Source organism: Dermacentor silvarum, chromosome 1 (assembly GCF_013339745.2).
Source record: "Dermacentor silvarum isolate Dsil-2018 chromosome 1, BIME_Dsil_1.4, whole genome shotgun sequence".
Classification (NCBI taxonomy): domain Eukaryota; kingdom Metazoa; phylum Arthropoda; class Arachnida; order Ixodida; family Ixodidae; genus Dermacentor; species Dermacentor silvarum.
In genome coordinates this window covers 73,862,720-73,885,634 of record NC_051154.1, presented here as the reverse complement: position 1 = coordinate 73,885,634, position 22,915 = coordinate 73,862,720, and the positions used below count along the sequence as shown (strand labels likewise).

At 45.8% G+C, this 22,915-nt stretch overlaps 2 protein-coding genes across 3 annotated transcripts in view; both read right to left on the bottom strand.

The window, feature by feature from the left end:
• LOC119466155 (uncharacterized) overlaps positions 1–22,915 on the bottom strand; it is a 50,253-nt gene that overhangs the window by 25,482 nt on the left and 1,856 nt on the right. The window lies entirely within an intron of this gene.
• Positions 11,377–22,127, bottom strand: LOC125946451 (uncharacterized). Its single transcript, XM_049669799.1, has 5 exons — positions 21,867–22,127; positions 21,707–21,773; positions 15,935–16,049; positions 12,421–12,532; positions 11,377–12,060 (listed from the first exon to the last, which is right to left on the bottom strand). The coding sequence occupies exons 1-5, from the start codon at positions 22,023–22,025 to the stop codon at positions 11,977–11,979; spliced, it is 537 nt and encodes a 178-aa protein (XP_049525756.1). The 5' UTR covers positions 22,026–22,127; the 3' UTR covers positions 11,377–11,976.

Below are 22,915 nucleotides of genomic sequence, written 5' to 3'. Positions count from 1 at the left end.
TTTTTTGTTTAATTAGTAAAATTGTCTTCAACAAATGTGCATTTTTTATGTGCGCTGCACGACCAACCGTTGTTTCTTAATGGCTGTTAGGCTGCTAAGGGCGAGGTCGTGGGATCAAATCCCGGCCACGGCAGCCACATTTCGATGGGGGGAAATGCGAAAACACCCACGTACTTAGATTTAGGTGCGCGTTAAAAAAACCGAGGTGGTCCAAATTATTCCGGAGTCCCCACTACGGCGTTTCTCATCATCAGATCGTGGTTTTGGCACGTAAAGCGCCATAATTAATTACGTGCGCTGCACTGCTGCTCCTGGGCAGGATCAGGGACCTCTGGGCTCCCACTGCATTTTATTGTCCCTGTATCATAAATTTTATAGTGTGTCAAGAAGTAAATGCAAATTGAAATAAGTTTTCGGGCCTCCATGGTTATTCATGTGTGATTGATAAAGATGTGTATCTGACAGAAGTATTTCCAGGCGCTTTCGCTTAGTACAATAGTAATTCTTTATATATATATATATATATATATATATATATATATATATATATATATATATATATATATATATACAGGGTGTTTCAGCGAACACTTTCAAAAATTCTTAAAGGTTGCCTGTGGCAGACAGCACAATTCTAGTTCATTAGCTGGTCTACTCGAAGAGGCGGACATTACTTGCACAAGAAATTGAAATGCATAATCGACCAATTAACAGAAATTCACTAATTAAGTTTCTAACTAATCACCTGATGGCCCATATTGCAATTTAGCCGTGGAGTTCGCAAGGCGGATCCACTTGGAACGAATTCTCGGGATGACACCAGTTTCGAGATATATGAATTCCCGAACTTTGCGGAGCAATGCATTGGCGTTCCAGTTTGGTTCTTTAAAAAACCTCTCTTTTTGCATTGAAGCAGAAAATTAACTGGAACGCCAATGCATTGTTCCGCAAAGTTCCGGAATTGTTATCTCGAAACTGGTGTCACCCTGAGAATTAATTCTAAGTGAATCCGCCTTGCGAACTCCACGGCTACACTTTGTAAATTGCAATATGGGCTTCAGGTAATTAGTTAAAAACTTAATTAGTACATTTTTGTTAATTAGTCGATTATGCATTTCAATTTTTTGTGCAAGAAATGTCCGCCTCTTCGAGTACACCAGCTCATTAACTAGAACTGGGCTGTCTGCCACAGGCAACCTCAAATAAATTTTGAAACTTTCAAATTTTATTTAAGGTTGCCTGTGGCAGATAGCTGCAGTGGGAGAGCGGGCACGCACACGCAGTCTAGGGTGCCTCGATGCCCTCCTCGCCCGCCGCTCCCCTTCCACCGGGAAGTCGCGTTTGCTCTCCCCCGTGCGTTCGCTCCCCGTCGTGCGTTAGCTCCCCGTGAAAACGCGCGTCCCTCGCCCTCGCGCGCTTTCACTCGCACATAAGTCGCGTTTGCTCTCCGCCGTGCGTTCGCTCCCCGTGAAAGCGCGCGTCCCTCGCTCTCGCGCGCTTTCACTCGCACATACAGCATACAGTCAGTGCAAGTTTTTTTTTTCTTTTTTTTTTTTTTTTTTTTTTTTTTGCCGGACGCGACCATCGAAGAGTGAGCCCTTAGCAGCTCCACTGTAAAAAAATCACCGCCTAAGCACTCCGTACATATGGTTAACCAGCGAAGCTGAAACATGTGGCCCCGGTGTTTATCACCGGGTTAATCCTGACAGTTCGTTAAAGTCGTTCTGAATTATTGCTTCTTCGTTGGCGGCATCTGCCCGCCATCGTCGCTTTCGTTCAACGTCGAGACTCTGTTCGATTTCTGGGTCGGCTTCTTGGTCTGTATCCGCCCGCCATTGCCGCTTGCACTCCGCTTTCCGTTGTAGCACTGCTTGGAAGGCTGCCGGATCCTCGGTACGCAGTTTTTGCTTGCGCTCGGCTGCATGAGCCTGCTCTTGTGCCTGGGCTGCAGCATCGGCACGGCGTAGAAGAGCTCATTCCCGGTTCTGCTCGCGGCGTTGATCGAAAGCTGCCTGCTCCTCAGGAGTACGTATATGACGCGTGGGCTGCCCATTTCGGAGCCGGAGAGAGACTGCCGTAGCACAATTGGTAGTGCGACGCACGCGTAATGCGGAGGTTGCGGGTTGGGCTCCCGCCGGCGACAAGTTATCTTTTCGTTCACTTTAATTTCCCTTTTCTTCATTATTTTGTACATTCCTATTTCAACCACACTTAATTTCTCCGATGCTTTCCTTGGCTTCATTGTCTGTTGGCTTTCTGTGGTTATTAACAAAATCGAACCCCGCGGTTCCCCTTCTTCTTTCGTTTATTAATTGCGAGGGTCTAGAATCTGACATCCTTGATGTCATCAGGTAGCATGCGAGGGTTTATTATCCACGTGCCGGCTCTTCCAAGATCACGTGTTAACGTGGCGCCATCGGGTTAAAAAAAAAAAAGGGTGTTCCACATCCGCTCACCATGGTTCTTAGTGGCGCTGAATCACACACCTGGGCTTTACACCTAGGACTGATCTAGTCGCAGTCATTTGACCAGCTATCGCTAGAGTGACCTAGAATATTGGGGATAGGGTGCCTCGATGCCAGCGCCGCCGTTCAGGGTGGTGCCATCCTTTGACCGCACCCGCGCCGCCGCTTTCTCGCTGCGACGCCATCTTGAGTCACAGTGAGCGGTTGCGAGTGCTTGGTGCCGGTGCTTAGTTCGAGAGACAGTGCGCGCGGATGCTTCACTGACGCTTCTACTTGCTGGACAGTGTTCAGCCGCATGAATGACAAGCTTGTCAAGTGCATCGAGTCGACATGACGGGCTGTTGTGTTCCCAAGTGCACCGGATCGACGCGTAAAGGGCTTCGTTGTTTACGCTTCCCCCGGGACCCAGAGCGAAGGAAGAGATGGGAAGCCCAAGTAAAGCGGTATCACTGGAAGGCAACGGATAGCTCCTACATTTGCGAGGTAAGTGTCAAGAAAGTTTAGACTGTCGCATCGTGTTTTTCATAAATAAGAAAGTATTCTCTGATCCTCGCTCACGTACCTACGTTCGCTCACGAACTAAGCACTGCACCGATGCTGAGTAGCCTATGGTTTGCGAGCGCGCGTCGCATAGGCTTTTGCCGTTTTGATCAGCGCAGTCTATGCGAGTAGTACCCTTATTTTAAGGACTGACGAAAATGCTTCGCCGCGAAATAGCCTTACATTAGCTACAAATCGTCATGTAAACCACCTATTTTACTTTTTCACGGGAAGCACACATCGTGCGTCTCTTGTTTCTTTTTTTTTCCCCCTCAGTTTCTTTTTTCGCTACTGGTTATTTGGGACTAAAGAACGCACTGCTTCTTCTGGGGAGAGCGGCTGTTGTGTACGTGGCAAGCGAAGCATTGTGATTTTCTCTATTCTCAGCAGATATCTCGCGGATCTCAGGTTGTTACGTTATATAGCTGATTTTTAGACGAATATATTCGTAGCGTGGTGCTCGTAAGCCGATGGTCATTCGTGCTCATTCCCGATCGTAGTGGGTACTGTGACGGTCTTTAAATGCCTGTGCACGGTATGCCCAGGTGTAGTAGAGTTAAGGGGCATCATGGGACCAAAATGTTTCGGCGCTGTCTGGCATGGTGTCTGTTGTAGCCTGTGCATTTCTTCGAAACGTGTGAAGCGATGTAATACAGTATTACTTCCGCGAAAATTTATTTTTAAGCACTTTAATTGGTTCTCCGTATTTACAAGGCAACTTTTCATATCAATAATCACTTTTGTTGTTTTACTTGTACTTAGAAACACTTTGAAGAGGACCAGTACGAGGGAAATCGACAGGATGGGTGCCGTCTGTTAAAGTCAACAGCCCTACATCATCATGGACTATATTTTCGAAGTGAAAAACATTGCTAATCTGTATTTGACTGTCTTAGTTTCATTTACGGTTTTTGTACGCGATATGTATGCAGTGTTGTTTATTTTTTCAATGTAGTTATCAGTGTTCTAATGGTTATTTATAAAATGTTCTGTACTCGCCATCGATGTGTTTGGCTGATGCGACGTATTCGATGGTAGCTGATGTATTCTGGCTGGATATCTTGATTAATATTACCCGCGGTTGCGTTTTCTTGTTTGCATTCTTGTTTTCGATTTCTATTGTGTGTAATAAGGTTGATGTACTCACTTGAACCCCCCCCCCCCCCCCATGTAATGAATAAATTAAAAAAAAACTCTCACTATCCCGAATTGTGTGTCGAGCCTACCTTGCGAATTTTGTTTTTATCTCGTCTTTCAACATAACCTTCAGGCGCCACACAGTACATATAATTTTTCATGTACATATCTCTTTCATGATTGATTGTACTAGACATTATAAGTAAATGTATTTTGTGCATCGTTTGGTTTCTTGTGTGTACTACGCAAGATTGACACAGACAAGTTACGTTACATGTTTCTCTACAGCACTAACTAAACCTTATTTTCACATCGCAGTTATTTTTACACCAGCTTAATCCTGTCAGCACACAGTTTTGTGGGCAAAAAAAAAAAAGTAAAATTGCGCATAGATATCGTCAAATAATTGCAACGAACGCGAAGAGCACGCGCAACGCAAGGGAAACTAACCGACGTGCGCGAGTGGCTGGCTACGGTAAAGGAGGCGTGACGTACGTGTAAACCAAAATACAACAGCGAAAAAGAAAAACTTCCACACACAGGGGGTCGAAAACCTTGTATACCAAGCATCGAAGCGCAAAAAAAAAAAAAATAGTGCGTATTTCAAACATACACACGGCATATTAAATGTAAATTGAATTAGGCAACTTGGGGCATGTTCCCGGCGCCATACATTTACGTCTTGGACCTTCGACGAGTTAACGGCTATTGGTTATAAAGATGTGCAGATGCGATACCGATAAAAAAATCCTCATCAAGGCAAAGCACTTGGAAGTGCGCCGCGAGTAACACTATTTATGAACGCAAGCGTAGCTGAGTCTCAGCTCGTGTGACTCAATATGGCGGCGCCAGCGGGATTGTCTCCACCCTGGACGGCGGCGCTGGGCACCGAGACACCCTAATTGGGGAGTGTCCAAAGCGCCGCGCGAATGCGTGGGAGGAGCGAGGACCTTTTCTTGTGAACTCCCGCGCCACGGCGCTGCTGTACCGGACCCGTGGCTAGGACGGGAAGCCAGGACGGGAGTATTACGGACTAAGATGTACCGAGTCAAGTACCAAGGTATAAACACGTTGTGCGGTGCATGTGGAGAGGTAGAGGAAACGGCTGAACACCCCATACTTCTCTGTAAAGGGCTTAACCCTACAGTGCAAAGCAACGGGGCAGATTTTTTTTCAAAGCATTGGGTTTTAGGGACAGTGGAGGCAAAATAGACTATAAGCAGGTAGAAATAACCAAACGGAGGTTATCTGATTGGTGACTAAAATCAAGGCAAGGGTGAAATTTCACCCTCCACGAAGTACAAAATAAGTTAATAGTCACGGCTAGGTGGCGTGTGCCACTGCCCGATTTAAGAAGGCCATAGAGAAACGTCAGGAAGCATCCAGGGAACACAGATAATCAAAGCAGAGGGGTGAACCAGAAGCTGATGTAGGCAGAAAATGGAATAACTTTTTAAACTGTAGAAGGGAAGCATCCCATTTGATCAATGAGAAGATCAGAAGAAAGGGGAGCCAATGGTTGTCAGAAGTAAACAAAAAGGATAGAAAAGCAGCGAAGAAATTTTGGAAACATCTCAACTCCTTGAGTAATAAGAGTAGCCTAGAGCAGAGGTTTATAGTAACAGCTCAAGGTGTTCGGCTAGAGGGAGATGAGGCAATGGAACATATAAGAACAATGATGACAGAAAAATTTAAAGAACGAAACATAGCATGTGCTCAATCAGGTGAGGATAGACTAGTTAGTGCAGTGGCTCCACTGGCACAAAGCGAGTGGGAAAGGGCAGAGAAGAGGGTTCCTAGTAGCACGTCGACAGGTCCTGATGGCATCCCAATTATGTTGATAAAGACATTGGGTCCAAAATCTAAGAAAGCATTAAGAGAGGCAGTGAGCAAAATGATAATGGACGGTAAAGCCCCCGACGAGTGGAGACTGAGCAGGATGAGCATGATATATAAGGGAAAGGGGGACAAAGCTGACATAAACAACTACCGTCCCATAGCAGTGACGTCAGTGGTTTACAGGGTGGTGATGCAGATTATAAAGGACAGACTGCAGGCATGGGTGGAGAGCGAGGAGGTGCTGGGGGAACTACAAAATGGGTTCCGGAAACAAAGAAGCTTAGAAGATAATCTGTTCTCATTGACACAGTGTATTGAAATAGCAGAAAAGGAACACAGGCCCCTATGGCTTGCATTTCTGGATATCAAGGGAGCCTATGACAGTGTAATCCCAAAGGATTTGTGGGACATACTGGGCACTCTAGATGTGGAAGATGGAGTAAGAAATCTTTTAAAAGATATCTATAAAAGTAACAAGGTGCTTATAAAATGGGAAAACAAGGTATCTGGGCCTATAGAGATACAGCAGGGGCTTAGGCAGGGGTGCCCTCTGTCACCTCTGTTGTTCATGCTGTATTTACAAGGATTAGAGAAAAAATTAGAGAGGAGCGGACTTCGCTTCAACCTTTCCTATTTCAAGCAAGGAGAATGGATTAAACAGTCATTACCAGGACTGATGTATGTGGATGACATTGTACTTATGGCTGACAGCAAGGAAGACTTGCAGAGATTAATGGACATCTGTGGTAAAGAGGGAGATAGCTTAGGTTTGAAGTTTAGTAAAGAAAAATCGGCAGTCATGATTTTTAATGATAATCAGGGCAGCAAGCATAGGATACAGGAGGTTACGCTGGAGGTGGTGGATAAGTACAAATATCTTGGAGTGTGGATAAACAATGGGGCTGAGTACCTAACGGAACATGAAAAATATGTAACGGCTAAAGGTAGCAGAAATGCAGCTGTGATGAAAAATATGGCACTGTGGAATTACAATAGGTATGAAGTGGTGAGAGGGATTTGGAAAGGGGTGATAGTCCCTAGTTTGACTTTCGGCAATGCGGTCCTGTGCATGAGATCAGAGGTTCGAGCAAGGTTGGAAGTTAAGCAGCGAGGGGTAGGTAGACTGGCTCTGGGAGCACACGGAAATACACCAAATCAGGGGGTACAGGGTGACATGGGATGGATGTCATTCGAGGGCAGGGAAGCCAGCAGCAAGATAGAACTTGAGGAGCGATTGAGAGAAATGGCAGAAAAGCGGTGGGCAAGGAGAGTCTTCAGTTATTTGTACATGAGGAATGTTGATACAAAATGGAGGAAGCTGACCAGAAAACTGTCAATCAAATATTTGGACTGCAGGAGGGGTGCAAACCAGGAAACAGCGGTTAAGAAAAAGGTTAAGGAAACAGAGAGGGGTCTGTGGAAAACAGGGATGCAGACGAAATCAGCACTGGGAACATACAGAACTTTCAAGCAAGAAATTGCCAAAGCAAATATCTATGATAATTCTAGGGGAAGCTCTTTGTTGTTTGAAGCCAGGACGGGAGTATTGCGGACTAAGATGTACCGAGTCAAGTACCAAGGTATAGACACGTTGTGCTGTGCGTGTGGAGAAGAAGAGGAAACGGCTGAACACCTCATACTTTTCTGTAAAGGGCTTAACCCTACAGTGCAAAGCAACGGGGCTGATTTTTTCAAAGCATTGGGGTTTAGGGACAGTGAAGGAAAAATAGACTTTAAGCGGGTAGAAATAACCAAACAGAGGTTATCTGATTGGTGGATATAATCAAGGCAGGGGTGAAATTTCACCCACCACAAAGTACAAAATATGTTCATAGTTATGGCTAGCTGGCGTATGCCACCGCCCGATTTAAAGGGTTCAGCCTCATCCATCCATCCATCCATCTCTTCCGTCGCCTTGGCGCGGCTTCCACGCCAAGGCGGCGGGCGTCTGCTACGAGCCTGATATTTTGGTTGCTATTAGCCAACATTGCCATAATTTGGGATATATTAAGTACCACGTCACCGCAATGTAATACCGCAGTGACTCACCGCACAGAGAACGCGTTTGCCGGCTATGAATATGGGTATTTTGTCTATATCCTTCTAGCTCGCTTGGTCCGCGCTTACGTGGCTGTTTGAGTACGCATTCCGCGCGCTTACTTCATTTAGTTATGCGTGGAATGAGCAACGTGAATGTGCTGCAGAAGAAAAGCTGGCGATTGCGATGATAACCAGGAGAACGTATACCAGATATGGCACCCTATCGTTTCCTTTCTTTTATTCATGCATTTGATTTGTTTTACAAGACTGCCTCCCGCGCTCTGCTGTTTCTTTATTAAGGCGAAATCCTTAACTGGGCTCTTGAGAAGCGGAATGTGTACATCGGCGGGGCCGCGGTACCAAAATTAATACAAACCACGTAACTCTCGCGTCTCGTTCACTTGGTATATATACCCACGTATAGCGTGGAAATGCACAAATGTGTGACTAATGGGTCATGGCATTAGTAACTTGACATACTTGCATTCACGTCACGATTAACAATAACAATATGACGTGTGATGCAAACCCGCATTCTTCGGCCATAAATCTCTCTGATGGTGTGGGTGTGACGATAAAAACGTGTTGAATGCCAATCTCGATCTCAATGTGTCGAACTTGCCCATATATCATGAAGAGTGAGTGAGTAAGTGAGTGAGTGAGTGACAACTTAATATTAGAAGGGGTGAGGGAGAAAGAACTGAGAGCACAGGTAAAGGGTAATAATAGTAATGATAATTTCCTGGGTTTTACATCCAAAAATTACAATATGGCTATGAGAGACGCTGTAGTGGAGGGCTCCGGTACATTTTACTACCTGGGGTTCTGTAACGTGCACCTAATCTATGTACACGGGTGTACTATGCATTTCGCCTCCATCGAAATGCAAGCCGCCGTGGCCGGGAATCGAACCCGCGTCCTCGAGTTTAGCAGTCCAACCTATACAAAAGCCGCTAAGCTCCCACGGCATCTAGGTAAAGGGTATGCGAGAAATATGCGCGGCAAAAAAAAAAAAAAAAAACCAAATAAACTAAAATAAGTGAAACGCTAACAGTGCAACATTGTGTGCGTATGCCTCATTTCATAATTATATAGTACGAGCGAACATCAGAAAACGAACGTGATGCATTACGGATGTGCAACTCGTCTTTCGCCTTCTTGTGTTGCAAAAGCACAACTAATCGAATTTTAACATAAAAGTAACTTTAGGAATATTTATTGTGTATCTTATTGACTGATAATTACGACTGATAATCACGACTGAAATACTTACTGATCAATAATTACGTACTTGTAGTTACATAATATAAAGGCAACTAATCACCAGAACATAAAATTTCCATATTTTACTGTTATTGAAGGAAACTATTTTAGGGATATGTAGAATCAATGGCGATATTTGTAGTGCATCAAAGACAGTAATTTTAAGACGGTTTCTGACTCAAGATAATGCAAGCACAAACATCGTCACGCGCCATGAACGCTTGTTAGTTTACGTAAAAAATCACACGTTAAGCAATCAATATGATATAATGAGAAGTTAACTTTTTGAGGAAAACGCTGTTTTATGCATTGAAGCACAAAAGTAACTGGAACGCCCATGCATTTCATCGGACACTTTGAAAATTAATATCTCGAAACTGGTTCAGTCCTGAGAATTCGTTCCAAGTGGATACGCCTCAGGCAGGCAATGAACTTTATTTTAGGTCCTGAGGAGCGACTCCGAGAACCTCTTACGGGGGAGGAGCCACCGCGGGCCGCTCCACATTGAAAGATGTGCCGTAAAATAATTACTTAAAAAGTTAATTAGCATAATTAGGTATGTTAATTATTCAATTAGGCATTTTGATTTCTCATGCAAGTAATGGCTGCCTCATCGAGCAATTTAGATCAAGGATTATAATTGTGTTATCTGCCACAGGCAATTTTTAAAATTTTGGTGCAGCTAAGCGCTCGAGCGGCGAAGGTAGCGAAGGGAGAGAACCGTAGCAGACGACGCCCCGGGTGCTCCGCCTATCGCTTTGATTGCGCCTCTGCCGAAAGGTGTCACGAGGCACCGGCGGTGGCGCTTCGCGTGTGCTGCCACTAAAGCATGGAGGAATGCACTAAGCTGCCACTAAGGGACTTTAGCTGCCTCTATTGATGATGATTTATTGGCATCCCCTTTGAAACGGGGCGGCGACAAATAGTCACCTAGCCTGCTTGATTTAAGCAGGTATACTATACATGTTCTTTATCTAGCATTTTTGTATACCTCTCATTATTTTTCTTTTTCAGAAATTTACCTTGTACCGCTGCCTATGATTTTAAGAGATCAGGTCGTATCCATCTTAGCTTATAATATCACCAATAAAATCATCAATAACCCTAGCTGCCACGGGCTCCCGTGCTCCCTCTAGCAGTGGCCGTGCCTGTACATTCAAGAAACAAAGCAAGGCTTTATGCCATATTAGTTAATTACTTAGTTAATTACAACTGAAGTGGCAGCATCGTCTGTCCCATATTTATATCATTTTCTTACTTACAGAAGCTTGCCTCTGTAAAAGTGAAGCTATAGTATTGACACAAAGTGCGGAACTCGTAAATTTGCAAATGTTGTAATCATGTTAATCAGGTCCCCATTCAACATGCAACAGCGCTTTAGCTAATTTTACATAACTCGTGATAGTATACCTACACACCAATCTGTACTGTGCTATTTGCAAGTGTGGCGCCCTCTAATGGCACCGAATAAGTGACGTGAATAGGTAGCATTAGTAATTTTTTGCAGTGAATTTTAAGCAGCCAAACTACACATTTCACACATTTACTCTGCACTGGGGAAGACGGAAGGGGTATGAAGTACTGGGATGGATGATGATGAGAAGAGAAGCAAGTGCTTATGTACGTTAGATGGTGGCCCTACTAGAGCCGCTCATCTAGCATCATATCATGCAGGAACTTCAACCACATAAAGCCAACAGACAACGAAGCCAAGGAAAGCATCGGTGAAATTAAGTGTAGTTGAAATTGGAATGTAGAAAATAATGAAGAAAGGGGAAATGAAAGTGGACGAAAAGATAACTTGTCGCCGGCGGGAGCCAAACCCGCAACCTCCGCATTACGCGTGCTTTAGTCCGCATTCACAGTGTTTTGCTGCTGGCTGCCAGAGATTCTCATCTCACAACTACTACTGCTTTTGTTCTGCAATGAAACATCTGCATCTTGAGACAGTATAGTTTCCATTTACTATGGTTACGTAAAAAGTCATTCTTGCAGCTTCCTTGCTGTTTGAGTTGACAGCGTACGACTTGGTATCTGCAAATGTTTATGCATATTGTGTGCTGCTAAGCACACACACAGTGGCACTGGTCACTCATGTCAGCCGCTTAATGAGCTCAACGCTTTGTATCAAATGCCGAAGATGAAGACAGCTGGCAGCTGTAGTTTGTAACGATCCCATTTCATTTTTCATTCGTTTTCTAATCCCTCGTGCCGACCAACCAACACAAAACCTCTTAAAAATGTCTCTAACCAATTACAAACAGGTGTAGGCATCTTGGTCTAAGCAAAGATGGCGAATAGAAGTTCCAAACATAACCTAGTGCCCGGGATATACTAGTATAGATTCTATCTGCAGTAACCCATTACTGTTATGGTTACCCAATCATGGCGTTAAAGCCACTATAGCGACGTTCTAGCTAATGATTAAAGGCACAAACAATGGAACATAAAATTTATAGTTTCCAAACGTGGTCCCAGGCACGGGATAGAGGGCATTAACATACTGACACATTTGACTTTTGCTTTACAACAAAGCAAAAGCACACGTGCAAGGAAAGACGCACAGCTTTGAAAGCTTAGAAGAAAAAAAACAGACATCTGTACCACACACTTTAGTGAACACTAACAAGAAACTGATAATTTTTTTAAATATACAGAACACTCGAAGGCAATCTACACTCAGCCAAACTTGTCACAGTTGCCCGATGCGCTCTTGCAACTTTTTGATGTCCGCGTCGACACCGTCTGCTGCTGCGCTCAAAACCTCCTGCTGCATCTGCAAACAGAAACATCGGGGCACTGAGAAAACAAACGAGACTTTGCTAACTACATCCACATACTGCCGGGCGCATCTTGTGATTCACAAGAAAGGCGTCTTTCGGGCCATTAATTTGGTGAAGCATATTTGGAAATGGTTGAAGCATTGCTAGTAGCCTATCTTCTTCCATGTGGTCCCGTGTTTTGTGCTTCAACCATATACAAATAAGTGTTAGATGATTCTGAAGACAAAAAACAACATTCTAAACATTGTCTGCATTTCCGCCTGCATGTAATCGCTGCATGTAATCGCAAAAATGCATCCTTTGAACCGGAACCAACCAGTCCAGCTTATCTTCACATTATGAATGACTCTCACTCGTAGCTTCTCGAGGTCAAAGCCTTTCCAGGTCAAGTCCTCAGTGGTGGCGTTCTGGAGTCGCTTAGAGTTGCCAATGTCACGCACAAGTGACGCCATGGATTTGCATTCTCTGAAAGAGCAAATGATGATCATATAACTACAATCACGAACACTTCTGCATGCTCACGCACAGGGAGTGGTTCTATTTTGTTAGCAAGGCAAACTGTTACGCTCCATCTCATTAATTACTTGTAATGCAATGAAAATTCCGGCTTGCATGCGCCCACCAATCAACCTGCCTGTATTACGTCTCAACCTGGACAAGTGCACACCTTGGACAGTTTCCCACGAGGTGGTCCATTCATCAGCGCGTGCACTGACAGTGATCGGGCGTGTCATAGACTGTGCCGCGTTAACAAAGGAGCTCGCGTCGCGTCAACAACAACCACCGCCATCCATGGATACGGTAATTACCGTGAAGATCACTACCTAATCGTGATCCTGACCAGAGGGACGTCACGCAAAGCCCGCAATTGACGAAAGGGGCCATCGTCACCCAAAACCGTGGGCACAGCTTCGAGCTAAGCTTCCCAGGTGGCCCCGCATACTCAAGAATGCGGGGGCGGGGGTGCTACATTGGAGGCGAGCCCGGCGGAACGATGCATCAACATGGGAGGGACATTGCGACCGATTCAACGATCGGGATTGGCCGAGCTACTGACATCAGATTCCCCAGTACAGTCTCCTAGGAAAGACGACTGTATTAAAAGGGGAGACGGGTGGTGCAGTGAGAGGTGTTCTGACGTGTCCTGATGCGAACTCAGACGTTTAATATGCTCCTGATGGAGTGGGCTTTCTGTACCAGGGGCCAGTGTACATAATGTAAATTAAACCATTTTCCTTATTCCTATGACTGGATGTACACCATTAATGGGCTTGGTGGATTCTTGGCCCAAATGCCACTTTGAGCCGCAACACATGCTAACCTGCAAACTTTAAAATTCATAAAAGTCCAGTGGACATGACTGAAGGGGGAGGAGGGGATGGCACATTTCTTTAAATGTATGACCTGAGCACACACCTTAGGTGTGCAAAATATAGATTTTAGTGATGATTTATTTTTAGACGCAACAAAGCACGCACTGGCAAACTTCAAACAGCAGAGACTGACAAGAAACACATTGTTTTTAGATGGCAGTGACTTTTTGTTTTTAGATGGCAGTGACTTTTGCAGTGAATAAGCTGTTGCCCATTTTCACCTGCTTCAGGAACTTGCCTGAATAAACTTGAATGAAGCAAGTGCCCCTCTGGTATGTGAGTGCGCTGCCACAAAAGGGCAGTGCAGGTACCATCGCAATTTCTTTTTTATGCGCATCTTTTTGCCATATTGTGCCGCCCCATCCTTCAGTACGTTTAAAATGTTTTCGTAACAGAATAAGTTTTTCATAGAACTTGATGGAACATTCGTAAAATCACAGAACGAGTCAAAATTCGTGAACTAAGAAAAATTCAGGCGAACTAGCGGGCATGAATCAATAGACAGCTGCATGTTCCAGAGAAGACAAGTGAGCTTCACAAGTGTGAGCTACTAACCCCTTTTGAGTGCTGCACACATGCCAAGGAAACACCTAGCAATCAGAAGCGATCAATACATTGATACATCCTAAACACCTCCCGATTGTAGCTGCACCCTAAAATTAATATACACCATGCACCATACTGAAAAGAGTTACAGGATAGATGTCTGTGCATTTGCTGCAGCGCTAGTATGTTGGCATGTGTCAAGGCGCTCTTCTTTCAATGTTTTTGACAGTAATGGTTTTTCTTTTCGCACTAGATAAACTGCTGAGCACAGAGTGAGACAGATAATGTTATTTAAAAAGAAAAGTAAATAAATGGATGCCCCTGTGATGCTTCCAGTTAAGTGTGTTGTAATATACTCCTGCCACAGATGCAGTGTTGATGCCATTAATTGTCTAGGACCTAATGTTGTTAATGCCATTGTGATCGAAGTTGCTGCTACATGCAAGAAAGCGCACCAAGTCATACTCGCCCCATTTCATAGACACAGCGTTGATGTGAGCATGAACGAGCGCCAGCAAGTTTGAATGTGCACGTGTATGTAGAGCAGTGAGTGTAACGTTACAAGAGTATCAATGAAAGTCGGTGACGTTGAGTTCGAGTAGACGTCAGCACGAACGTGAGTGACTGTCAGCGAGTGCGAGCGTACGTGAGCATGTACACGGTGCGCCAATCTGAAAGGGAAATACCGAGTTCGCGTTAAAAGCCGTTCATTATCTTTGTGACCTGCTCGCGATGAGGAAATGTTGCGTGAGCGGGATTCTTCAACAAGAGAAGAACTTAACAAATAGCAGCAAGCGAGGCTCTGACCTGCACGGTTTCAAAAATCACTGTTTCAAGACAGATGAAGTGGTATACCTTTCATATTGATGGAGTGTGTATGGCAGTGAGTGCCAGCAAGTGTGAATGACTATGTGGGTTATGGTGAGTATGAGTGGGCATGAGGAGGAACACGAGTGAGTGCACATGGCTGTGAGCAAGTATCCACTTGTCATGCCTGCCCAATGCCGACAAGCCAGGAGGTTGCCACTTAAGAAATGCAATTTTTAAATTCTGCCAGTACTTGATCTAGCACTAAAGATGAAGAAAATGTGTCCAACTGTGCACTCGAGAGAAATTTAATTTGTGCCTGCAGGGAATAACATTTTCAGAATGCTTCGATTCCATCAGCATCATGCAGAGGGCGATCACCAGGCAGACTATGGAGAAGCCCCTCCCGGTTCTCATTTGTGATTGACTGATACGACCCATATCCTTCGCTACACTGCACGTAGTTGGGGAGATGGACTACAGGATTAGGGCTACCATGAGAATTTGTGCAGTAGGTTAATGATTAATTAATTAGGTAGGTTAATTCACCCCTTGCTTTGTTTTGCAACCACACTTTTACTCCAGGTAAATAATTGCTGTTCAAACAAAATAATCTTGAAACCTTGCAATGTTGTTCCTTCAGCGCCGCTTACTTGAACCCAAAAAGGTGGGTACTCTTGTGCTGCGATCACCAGCGGGAACTCTTGTGCTGCGATCGTTTGGCTGCCACGGGAATGATGGTTAGTAGATGGATTTGTCTACTTCTCGTGCTTGCAGTTCAAATGTTGTCATTACATTATCTAATAGAATGCTCTATCTTTCTTAACACAGCAAGGCAACCAGCAACTGTACACATATGTAATCATTGCAAACTTTTGCATCTATAGGGCACTGTGTTTTGGAAGCGATTGACTTGCAAAGTCACAAAGCCATTTGAAGCCAGAAGGACGAAGTTTAAGCAAATCCACGTACTGTACCCATTGTTTCTATGCAGGTTGAATAATCACACATGCAGCTTTCCGTAGACCCTAGTTCCAGGGTTCCCTCTAGTAATTTTGAGTAGTCAACTCCGTGGGGCGTGCAACCACGGTCGAGCAGCTCTCGGAGCATCACATGCAGAGCATAGAGAGCGTCAACTCACTTGACCAACTTCCTATTGACTACTATGTCGTGGCCTTCGCTGAGCTGACTCTTGGACTGCTCTGCTGCTCTGGTCAATCTAAGCACTGATGCATCCATTGCATCCCGAAACTTTTCTGAAACCAAAACAAAGTGGTGTTTCAGAGAAAATGCTTGGGCCTGTCCTGTCACTGGACAAAAGAGAAAGTTAAACGGAGCTGTACTAGTAAATTACCCTTTAAGAGGACTAACAAAGCCACTCTTAAAACGCGAGAGGATGCTTGATAATCCAGAAAAAATGCAAAAAACGAGAGACAGGTGGTGACACCCCATTGATGTTCACGCACTAGCTCGCCGTGACGTCGTAAATCTTGACAGTGTCTGCTAGTGTCGTTTATTTGTCATAGGGAAAGGCGGACAATGCTGCATTCTTAAAAAGTCAGAGAATGAACTCGGCAAATTTCAAGTCCTTTTACATCATCACAATAGCCCAGTTATGAGAAAACACTTTGAAATTCATGACGTCACATGGATGTACCAGCGCTGAGGTTTTGGCATGAAGTTCAAGTTTTGCCTTCACTTGCTCCAGTGTTCCACATCTTAGGACGAAATGAACAAAAGTAGAGTTTTGAAAGAAAACTTTATCAGACTAAACTGACCTAGCGTTTCTCTTAAAGAGCCCCTCATCAGGTTTGGACATTGCAGACAGACTAGCGCGGTGCGTAGATCATGCGCTGACAATCCGGTCCGCATAGTATCAAAGCAATGCACGGCGCAAGAACAGCTGAAATTTCAAACAAAGTCAGTACGCCCTCTTCCTCTAGAGGGAGGCCCACTTTCAGTCAGAGATTCAAAGTCTCTAGAGACAAATGCCTCCACGCAAGATGCACTGCCTGCAACATCACTAACCATGGCACATGACTATGGAAAATTCTTCTATGCAGAACGCTCAATACCGCAACTCCTGGTGCACCACACAGCAAGCAAGAGAGAAAAAAAGAAAAGAAAGGTGGGTGGGACTAGTCACGTGAACGTGACGCACTCCCTCGGCTCCGGTGTGGGAGAAGGCAAGGAAAGAACTCTGTCTGCGGATGCTAGTTGACACAAAGGAGGAGGGAGTCTCTCTGTTGAGTGACATTCGCCTCCTGGTGGCACGATAATAGGACCGTCCAATTTCATCTAGCTCCTTCAATAATGAACCAATTCAAAAAAAAAAATTTGTAGGACGGAACAATCGTGGAACCCGTAAGAAGTGCTCTGTTATTTCCGTTTTCTCAAGGGGGAGGGAGCCTTGGCAACACAGGTCAGATGTAATAAACACAAAGTTTGTCAATTCTAGCATAATGAGTACAATACAAACCGGAGATATTAAATCAAATTGCAGGTTTCGCCGTCCTGGAACCACGGAATGGGTTATGATGGATATGATGGATGCTGTAGCGGAGGGCTCCGTAATAATCTTGACAACCTTAGGTGCTTTCATGTGCACGAGCATTTTTTTCATTGCACCAACATCAGAACGCAGTCGCCATGACTGAGAATCAAACCTGCAACATCGTACTCAGCAGCACAATGCCACGGCCACAGCAACAGCTGAAAAATAAAGGATGGCAACTGCTCCTTTGCTCCCCACATGCCAGTTTGCAGCTGTTGCAGCAGAATGTGCACATAAAAAAAAAATTTGATTAATTTTGACCACATAGAGTTCTTTAATTCATGCGTCAATCTAAGTACCCGAGTGTTTTTGCATTTTGCCACCCACCGAAATGCGGCCCCTGCTGCAGCGATCGAACCCGTAACCTTGCGCTCGGCAGCACAATGCTGTAGCGACTGGACTACCGTGGCGTAGTCAATGTGCACGTTTGCACACACGTATTGCAAAAATTACAATGCTTGTCACCATGTGTTGCAACTGCGATATTTCTATTTGCCTTCAGTCTGAACCAGTTTATTTTCACCATATAGGTTCCCAACAAAAATTACTACAGGGAACTTGGCACAATTATCGCCTATGGGAGCTGAAAGTATGTTGGCATGACGTACATGGGAAGGATGGTCAGTACATGGATTTGCCGAAGCAATGTCCTAACTTCGAATGGCCTTGTGGCTTTGCAAATTCAAAAAAAGATTGCGTTACACATGCAACCATTTGCTATGACCGGGCAGGTGTGCACAGACTTATAGCCTTCTTGCACTAAAGAAAATTATCGCTTATAAGTTTAGAAAAAAAATTAATGCCATAAGAACGTCTGGAGCCACAGGCACAAAGATCATACAGACAAATAAATCCAGGCACTAAGCATCACTCCCACGGTAGCGGAACAATTGTAGCGCTAGAGTTTCCTCTAGTAATCTATGTAGGAATTATAATTTTCTCAGAATATTTCGCAGCTTTTTTTTTTTCTTTCTCTTCTCTAAAAGAAAAGGATGTGCACTTGAAAGTGCTAAGCACAAAATACTTTGCGTGATCCTGGACTATCTTTCTCTATGGTACCATTCTGGACAAGCTCAAATTCCACCATGTTTGCGTTTTGAGCCAACCAGAGCGAGGTTGGCTAAAAACGCAGGTCTGTACGTGCCAGGTATTGGCGCGTATGCTTGGAGCAGGCAAGTTATGTGTCTATTTTAAACACGCCTCGACATTGGCTCACGAACAGAAATGGGGCCCCCGCAATTTCCTGGAATCTTACACGACCCACAATGGCCAGTCGGGTTGTGGCTGTTGTATAAGCTTCTGCAGTGGTGGTGTGCTCGCCGTACCCGAGTCCACTAGCTGGCATGTACTCAATGTTTCCTGCATTGGAGGCGTGCTAATAGGCACTAATTTGTAAGTGCTCTAGCGATTGCAAATAGTCCAACTTTTCTTCTCAGCTATTCTTTCTCTCTTTCCCTGCTTTCACCTACTCTGTCCACGTGTTATTCCATCTCCTTGCTGGCCCACGTTCAGAACACGGACACGCAAAAAGAGCAGAGATGCCATGGATTTGTACGTCCACAAAGCTGCCTTATCTAAGCCGCTTTCACCGTGATGCAGTTGACGAGGCCCCCTGTGTTTCCCGGAAAAATAGGGGCCAGAGGAAAATGGGGGACAAGAGGTTCGCGCGATGCTGACAGACCCGCAAAAAAAGTAAACCTGCTTGGCCAAAGAGATCAACCCCTTGCACAGAGGTTTTGCACTGGCTGCTCATGAGGACACCTGGGAGTGGTCCAGTAAACATAATGCAAACCCAGTATGACCCAGTCATGACGAAATTCTTAGATTCTATCTACCCTTTTTGGTACAAACAGAATTCCTAAAATTGGAATTGGCAGGTCCTTTGCGGCATTCATTAGTAAATACCAAATAACCCCACACGTAATCACTACACTGCAAAACATGTTGCAGTTTTATAGCATACATTAACCACTTCACAAAAGCTCTGCTTCACATGGATTCTAAAACGTGGTTTGGATCAGCATAAGTTTTTATTGTGAAAGCAATAATACGGACAGGCGAAGCGTGTTTGCGCTGTCACGCATGTGTTGCTTTAGAAGGCGCCCAGAGGCGTGCAGTGCGTTCGGCTGCAAGAACAACGAAGCCACGTGGACGCATGCAGTCACGCTCAGCTCAATCGGCTCTATCGGAGCCAGGGCAGCATTCTGGCTTTCACTGCTGGCATGAGCATCGCGCGCACACATATCAGCGTTCCTATCAGAACCATAGCCAGGGGGGGGGGGGCTAGGAGACCCCCCCCCCCCACAATGCAAATTTTGATGTGGGCATGGGGGGGGGGGGCTCCTCCAGCAGGGCTCCTGCTACCCTGTTGCGTAAAGAAATTTGTCAACAGCTGCTCATTATGTGCAAGACTGAGCAGATCTTTTCGTGCCCATGTTCAACAGCGCTGAGTACATCGCCGAATGGGCCGCTGTCACAAAAGAGCAGAGGACGCCGCACCCAGCAGTCGGCACCCGATAAACAGAGAGGGGCGGCTGTGCTCCCGATTTTGCCGCCACTGCAACCCTTCCGCGTCCTTTCTTCAGCCATCGCCGCCGCGTGGTAGCCACGGTACCAGCCTAGTACCAGCGGTAGACAGCCTTGTAGCACCAGCCGACCATTCCACGCCAGACGCCGGTTGAAGCTCTTCTTGAGTGTGCCTCAATAAAACAAATATTTCCACTCTTCGTCTTTTTATTTTTGGCTCTGTGTAACGCTGTTTTCTTTTTATTAATGAAATCTATTGAGACGAATTGTCCGTATAAAAATATTATACTATTAGTAAGATGCATCTCAAAACTAAAAATATAAAACAATTATAAAATGGTATTCAAAAAGTCATAATTTACATACTGCGATGTTTACCTAAAATAATTACTGAAAAATAGGTGCTTTCCTCAAATAGTCAAGGCATTCAGCAAGTGCCCCCCCACCCTGAAAAAAATTTCTGGCTATGGGCCTGGTTCCTATAATGAAAAGCTGTGTGCATACCAAACTGCGGCACATACACTGGCTAAGTGTCCACCAAGTGGCATAGCCTCCTATGCTAGTGGACATGTCCATTTCATTTTGTGCTGATGGGCTGGAGGCGCCTGTCCACCTTCTCACGAGTGCCTCTGTCCAGCCAATCAGAACTTCAGCAGCATACGAAACGGAACTCGCCACTAGGTTGACATTCCTCTTTCTGGGGTTTTACGTGCCAAAACCAGTTCTGATTATGAGGCACACCGTAGTGGAAGGCTCCAGATTAATTTTCACCTCCTGGGGTTCTTTACCGTGCACTAAAACGCAAGCACACCGGCGTTTCTGCATTTCGCCTCTATCGAAATGCGGCCGCCGCGGCCGGGATTCGATCTCACGATGTCGTGCTCAACAGCGCAATGCCTTAGCTGACTGAGCCACCGCGGCGGGTTCCATTAGGTTGACACTGGTCTGAGCTATAGCGGAACGCACAGTAAACGTCAGGCTAAATGTAATCCTTTCAATGGGCGTTCTCCATGTCGCGCCCGCATTGTGACACGAACGCGCACGGCTCGTGTCTGCATGGTGCTGTTCTTTCTGCGCAGCCGCAGCTGTTCTCGCGAGCTGTTTTATTGCGATGGCAATTAGATGAACACTCCAAGCGGATTTCTGCCGTCGCCGTAGCGGTGAGGTTGCGTATAGAGTCCAATGGCAATGAAATCGTCGCCGCGCGCCGTATACTGTATGTGCGAGTGAAAGCGCGCGAGGGACGCGCGCTTTCACGGGAGCGAACGCATGGCAGAGAGCAAACTCAAACGCGACTTCTTCCGTCGCGCGAAATGCCGTGAGGGGAAGGGAGGCAGGGGAGGCGACGTTTAGCTGCGGCAAATGCGAATTGATATAAAAACGTTGTGAGGCGAGCAGGTGGTAAAGACTTCCGACGCTGCTCGACGAGTACGTGTCCCGTTCTGGTCCCGCCGAAAACCTCCGAGCCGCCCCAAAGAGGCACCGGCAACAGTCACCAACGCCGCGCGCGTTCGGTGCGAACGCGGGCAAAACACCGACAGCGTCGACAACAGTTCATGCGCGTTGCTGGTGCTGCTGCATGTCCAAGTTCATACAGCTGATAAAACTACTATCCTTACTCCGTATAACTATCTACTAATTTGCTATCGTAATTGATGCTTCGCCTTTCGGGTGACACTGCGACAGTATTTTTAAACACTGTACGTGCGAGGAGCTACCGCTTTCGCCTTCTGGCGAAACGCATTTTTTAACCAATCCATTGGTTTAGAACCCGGCTTAACGTAAACGTAACTTAGCGTAAAGCGAAACTACAGCGCTACGTTCCGTACTTACCTACTCGGCTGGGCCGCAGGTACTCGAATTCTTGCCGAGCTTGAAGTTCTGACACTTGCATGTTCATCTGCAACGAATCAACAGCGAGCCGCTGAGACGAGCGGGTCGGGAGTCCCGTCCCAAGGTTTAGCAGGTGCACTGCTACTATAAATTGATATACCTGCGAATACTCGGCGATGAGCCTAGCGGTTTTAGCCACCGTACAAGCAGCGTGTGAGGGCTTGGTCGTTACTTCAGCAGTGCTGGACCGCGGTAAAGTTCCTGTGGTCTCATCGGCGTTCTCATTGGATGCTATGCCGAAGGACGAACTCGCCATCATCGCAAGGCTTGCGTGTCGATTTCCGCGACTACGTTGACAACTAATAATAAAACCACGGCAATAAATGCGGCCTGCCGCGTAGCGCGCGCTGCAATGGGAGCGAACGTGGCTTCCACGCGCGACGGCGTTCCAAGCGCGTTCCTGACGCATTTTCGATGCCGATGCCAGACAGCAGCCCCCGACGTGTGGCGCCGCGGCGGATCACACCGTTTTTGATGCACGCGGCAGGCCACACTTTTTTTTTTTTTTTAATCCAGCGGCCGTCACAAAATCAATGCTACAACGACGACAGCGCACACAAAACTACATGCGACCAATTAACACGCGTCACCATCGAACATGTAACTATCGTGTGACGCGGGTTCGTTTCTGCCCGGCAGCGGAGAAATTTAAAACTATTTTTTCAATTAAACAGCGGCATTAAAGGGAACATGAGACATCCACCCAATCGTAGCAATTGCTACAAAGGAAACCCATACGGGTTCCTCGAAAGAAAAGCCTCGCAGTTGAAGAAAAATTCGTCCTGGTCCGGGACTCGAACCCGGGACCACCGCCTTTCCGTGGCAGCCGCTCTACCATCGGAGTAACCAGGCGGCTAGCAAATGGCATAACGAGGGTAGATAGATTGACACACCCTAAGTGGCTGCAGTAGGCTAAGAATGCTATTCGCATTAATAGAACCAATTTCTCATATTTGTACTGCCTCAATCTCAGCCAGTTCCCCAGCCTGGGTATGTACCATTGCCACATAAGGGACTATACGTAACTTAACGTAGCTCTCGCTCCCATAGGCGCCGATTACGGGGGGAGGGGGGGGGGGGGGGGGAGTTTTTTCGCCACACCCCTAACTTGAAAGCAAATATATATATTTTTTTATCGCCGCGAGAAGC

What these genes read in the sequence shown, in the direction of transcription:
- LOC125946451 (XM_049669799.1), bottom strand. Translation starts at nt 22,025, where the DNA reads ATGATGGCGAGTTCGTCCTTCGGCATAGCATCCAATGAGAACGCCGAT. An exon ending in TCATCGCCGAGTATTCGCAG is followed by an intron (nt 21,774 to 21,866) that starts GTATATCAATTT and finishes GATTCGTTGCAG; the next exon opens with ATGAACATGCAAGTGTCAGA. An exon ending in GTCAATAGGAAGTTGGTCAA is followed by an intron (nt 12,533 to 15,934) that starts GTGAGTTGACGC and finishes TTGCTCTTTCAG; the next exon opens with AGAATGCAAATCCATGGCGT.